The sequence below is a fragment of the Lactuca virosa genome, chromosome 9 (genome assembly GCF_052849685.1).
Source record: "Lactuca virosa cultivar CGN04683 chromosome 9, Lactuca_virosa_CGN04683_v6, whole genome shotgun sequence".
NCBI classification, from domain to species: Eukaryota; Viridiplantae; Streptophyta; class Magnoliopsida; order Asterales; family Asteraceae; genus Lactuca; species Lactuca virosa.
The window spans coordinates 158,228,892-158,233,692 of NC_136434.1; the positions used below are offsets into that span (position 1 = coordinate 158,228,892).

General features: G+C 33.7%; 1 protein-coding gene across 1 annotated transcript; it reads left to right on the forward strand.

Moving 5' to 3' along the window:
- The first annotated feature begins 780 nt into the window (after positions 1-780).
- EGY3 (ethylene-dependent gravitropism-deficient and yellow-green-like 3) lies at positions 781-3,909 on the forward strand. The gene is made up of 6 exons (XM_079074274.1): positions 781-1,510; positions 1,605-1,802; positions 1,880-2,104; positions 2,192-2,430; positions 2,574-2,728; positions 3,402-3,909. The coding sequence occupies exons 1-6, from the start codon at positions 953-955 to the stop codon at positions 3,755-3,757; spliced, it is 1,731 nt and encodes a 576-aa protein (XP_078930400.1). The 5' UTR covers positions 781-952; the 3' UTR covers positions 3,758-3,909.
- The last annotated feature ends 892 nt before the right edge of the window (positions 3,910-4,801 follow it).

Below are 4,801 nucleotides of genomic sequence, written 5' to 3' on the forward strand. Positions count from 1 at the left end.
TGTCAATTTTATGTCGAAGTTTGAGCACTGAGAGGGTGTTTGAGATTTCATTTTAAATCTTAAAAGGACGTTTATTCAAAATGATTTATTAACTTATGGTGGTGAAAAAAATAGTTTTTTTAAAAACTGTTTGTTTTAAGGAGAATTTAACTTTTACAACTTGAAAGGTTATAAAAAGCTTTGAAAAGTTAGAAATCCTAACTTATTACAATCTTCTTTTTGAAAAGGCTTATAAGAAGTTATTTTAAAAATCCTTATTACATTGCCAAACACTATTTTTTAACTTATTGATTTTTCAAAAAGCTAATAAGTCAATAAGTTATTTTTAAATGAAATCTCAAACACCCCTAACACGACAAACACGATCTCGGTATTTTTTTTTACACTTGACATGAATACAAAACGAACACAAATTCAAATTTCAATTCAGTAAAATTTTGTTTCATTTATTTATTATTATTGTGTCGTATTATTGATTGACACTCATATTTTTTCAATCTTATATGTTATATGGATACTACATAGATTTACGTATATACCAATTGGATGTAACTTACGAATTGGATGTAACTTACGACAACCGGTATAGATATAATTTGAATAAAATTAAAAAAAAATTATTGATAAATAATAAAAAAATAACAAAATATAAACAAAAATAATACTCCAATTGATTAGTGTTGAATCATTTTCCTAATTTCACTAGGAGCGTTCATATTTTCTATTTTAGCCCCTTGAATAAACCACACAACAATTGCAAATATAGGGTGCCGTCTTTGTCATTTTCTTGCGGATAGCCAAGAAGCATACATCTGTAACCTTTCTCTAACATTCTAGAGCAATCGGATTTCTAGATCAATCTCCGATCGATCCAAAATCCCATTTCCTTTAATTACTCCATCATGTTGCTCTGCTGTTCTCGCCTCAACGATTCTCAAGTAATCTTGCAACAATGGTCGTCAGTTGCTCCATTCCAGCGATCACCCACTCAGTTTCTTCATTGTCAGGCACACAACACAAGAAAACTAATAACCCACGAGTCATAATCAATTCGCTTCTCAAACACCCTTCTCATCACAAACCCCATCGTAGTTTTACTCTCTACAACCCCAAAAGACTCAAGATTTCAGTCAAAGCCGAGAGGGAAACCGAAGAATCAACTGTAACTGTAGCTTCGGTTGAACGCGAAAACGAAAATGGTGAAACCCATTTGGGATCTAAACCCAGCGAAGAAAATGGAGCTGAAAGTGAAGGGAATGAGGATCAGCAAGAATTGGATTGGAAGACTGATGAAGATTTCAAGAAATTCATGGGTAATCCTTCGATTGAAGCTGCTATTAAGCTCGAAAAGAAAAGAACAGATAGGAAGCTAAAAGAACTCGACAGAGAAAGAACCAGCGATAATCTACTTGTGGGTTTGTTCAATCAAGTGCTTCGTGATAATTTATCTAGAGAGAAACAGAGGCTCGAGAAAGCAGAAGAGAGTTTCAAAGCTCTTGATCTCAACAAGGTGAAACCTTTCTTCCCCAAACGAAACAATCTCGATTCCATCTTCAAAACCCATATGAAATCTGATCATATACTATATATTTTTTGAATTGCAGCTAAAAAACTGTTTTGGGTTCACTACATTTTTCGCAACCGATGCTAGGAGATTTGGCGATGGGGGGATTTTTATCGGAAACTTGAGGAGACCCATTGAAGAAGTAATCCCGACATTAGAACAGAAACTCTCGGAAGCAGCAGGAAGGGAAGTCGTTTTGTGGTTCATGGAGGAAAAGTCTGATGACATTACAAAACAGGTAACTCGATTGCTGATCATATCATCACATTACTTCTTAATGATTGAATGCTTATTTGCCATTCGTATTGCCAAAAGGTGTGTGTTGTTCAACCGAAATCAGAGATCGATCTTCAATTCGAATTGACCAAATTAAGCACTCCATCTGGCTACATCAGTGCAATAGCTTTAGCAGTGACCACTTTCGGGACGATTGCTTTAATGAGCGGCTTCTTCCTTAAACCCAATGCAACTTTCAACGACTATTTAGCAGACGTTGTGCCACTTTTCACCGGTTTCCTAACAATTCTAGGCGTTTCAGAGGTACCAATTCTCTCAATTTCTATCATATTTTGTCAAATTTGACTGATTTAAGTACCCAAATGAATGTTAATTTGATATGTAATGCAGATTGCGACTAGGATTACAGCAGCACGATATGGTGTGAAACTTAGTCCATCGTTTCTTGTGCCCTCTAATTGGACAGGGTGTTTGGGGGTTATGAATAATTACGAATCTCTTCTTCCTAATAAAAAGGCTTTGTTTGATATTCCTGTGGCTAGAACAGCTAGTGCTTATTTGACGTCACTAGCACTTGCAGTAGCTGCTTTTGTCGCTGATGGAAGCTTTAATGGAGGAGATAATGCCCTGTAAGACTCTGTTTTTTTTCTTTTTCTTTTTTCATTAAGGGGTTGTTTTTTTTTTCTTTTTTTTTTCTTTTTTCAGACGGTTTATTAAGTCTTGAAAAGAAAAACAAATCGACCTTACTTGATTAAGGATTGTTTGTATGCAGGTACATAAGACCTCAATTCTTTTACAATAATCCGTTGCTTTCTTTTATCCAATTTGTAATCGGTCCATACACAGACGATTTAGGCAATGTGTTGCCTTATGCTGTGGAAGGTGTTGGGGTTCCTGTCGATCCTCTTGCCTTTGCAGGGCTTTTAGGTGAGGCTCCTTGAAACTTTTCATTATCGGATAAGGGCATTTTGGTCATTTTCTAAAGTTCTACAAGTTTATCAAACTTGATGTTGAAGGGTATTTTGGTCATTCTCTAAATATTCAACATTTCAATTTAAAGAGTAAATTACATTTTTGGTTTACGAATATAGTTGCTTTGCAATTTTGGTCTCAAAAAGTTTCTATTGCAATTTTGGTAATTATTTAAGATTTCTGTAACGTTTTTGTCTTTGTTCCAAGTGAAATGATTGTATTTTCGTGTCCAAAAGTTTAAAACTAGCTACATTTAGCGAACAAAATAGTCATTTTACTTGGAACATGGATCAAAAACGTTACAAGAATCAAGAATCTCAAATAAGGACCAAATTGCAAGAAACTTTTTTGGGACCAAAATTGCAAAAACTAGATATACTTAGGAACCAAAAATATTATAATTTACTCTAATTTAAATGATGTTTAAAAAATATTTGAGAAAATCACTACAAACTTTAGGAAATGGGAGGGAAAAAAATGAGGGAAAATTTAAATTTGTAGAAACTTTTAGGACTTAAATGGGAAATCATAATTGCTCTTACTTTTTCTATTGTATCATTCTTTCTGTATTAAAGTAAAAAAGTAACACTCATATATAGCTTACCAGATAAAAATTTATCTGATACAGGAATGGTGGTGACTACATTGAACTTGTTACCGATTGGAAGACTTGAAGGAGGTCGAATAGCTCAAGCCATGTTTGGTCGGAGCAAGGCGGCACTATTATCATTTGCCGCCTCATTCCTTTTAGTCATCGGCGGTTTTAGCGGTAGTGTCCTTTGTCTAGCTTGGGGGCTATTTTCGACTTTTTTTAGAGGTGGTGAAGAAATACCTGCAAAAGACGAAATTACCCCTCTAGGGGATGATAGGTATGCTTGGGGGTTTGTTCTTGGGCTCATATGCTTGCTTACACTTTTCCCGAATGGTGGAGGGACGTTCTCTAGCACGTTTCTTAATGGCCCGTATTTTAGGGGCGATTTGTGAATCTAGTAGTGTATGTTGTTGGTTGGTATATTTTTTGTTGTAAAGTTTCATGTCTTTTTTGTTCTACAGGGACTTATGTTTTATCATTGTAATACAATTGTATCATGTACAATCTTTGTATATAACTTCAAAAAAGTTTTATGTCCGATTAATATTTTACAATGTACACAGTGGCGAATCTAAAACAAAAAATCACGTGGTTCCTAAATTAAGTGAGACTAATAAAAAAATCAACAACACTTTTGAGGTCGGGTCGGCTCATGTACCTTAAAAGAACTGAACCAGTTCAATCGGCCCATGTACCTTGTGCCACCGATTAAAAATTTTAAAAAACCAATTGAAATATAACTGAAAAATGTGTACGATTTAACGAAAAACTAGTTGATTATTAGTCCATTGATAAAGCAACGAACGGAGAGTGAGAGTCTTTGCCACGTGGACTTTCATTTTATTAGAACAACTTATTTATTTATTAATATTTTGAGAGTGACGATTAAGAGTGGTTAACTTTTTGTTATCAATCTCGTAATTTAAACTAACAAATTGCCCTAATAACTTATATATTTCTCTTTTTAAAATGGTTTTTTAAGAATTTTTTTAAAAAAACAAACTCAAGGTAGGTCCTTTATTTTTCTAAGGTGGTTCCTAATTTTTCTATTATATACATTCTAAATGAAATTGAGAACTTAGGTAGGTCCTAGGACCTACCTAAGCATATGGTGGATACGCCCCTGACGGAGAGTGAGAGTCTTTGCCACGTGGACTTTCATTTTATTAGAACAACTTATTTATTTATTAATATTTTGAGAATGACGATTAAGAGTGGTTAACTTTTTGTTATCAATTTCATAATTTAAAATAACAAATTGCCCTAATAACTTATATATTTCTCTTTTTAAAATGTTTTTTAAGAAATTTTTTTAAAAAACAAACTCAAGGTAGATCCTTTATTTTTTCTAAGGTAGTTCCTAATTTTTCTATTATATACATTCTAAATGAAATTGAAAACTTAGGTAGGTCCTAGGACCTACCTAAGCATATGGT

Excerpts from the sequence above, each read along its gene's own strand:
- EGY3 (XM_079074274.1), top strand. The coding sequence starts at position 953 with ATGGTCGTCAGTTGCTCCATTCCAGCGATCACCCACTCAGTTTCTTCA. Across the intron at positions 2,105-2,191 it reads CAATTCTAGGCGTTTCAGAG|ATTGCGACTAGGATTACAGC; the intron begins GTACCAATTCTC and ends TATGTAATGCAG. Across the intron at positions 2,431-2,573 it reads AATGGAGGAGATAATGCCCT|GTACATAAGACCTCAATTCT; the intron begins GTAAGACTCTGT and ends GTTTGTATGCAG.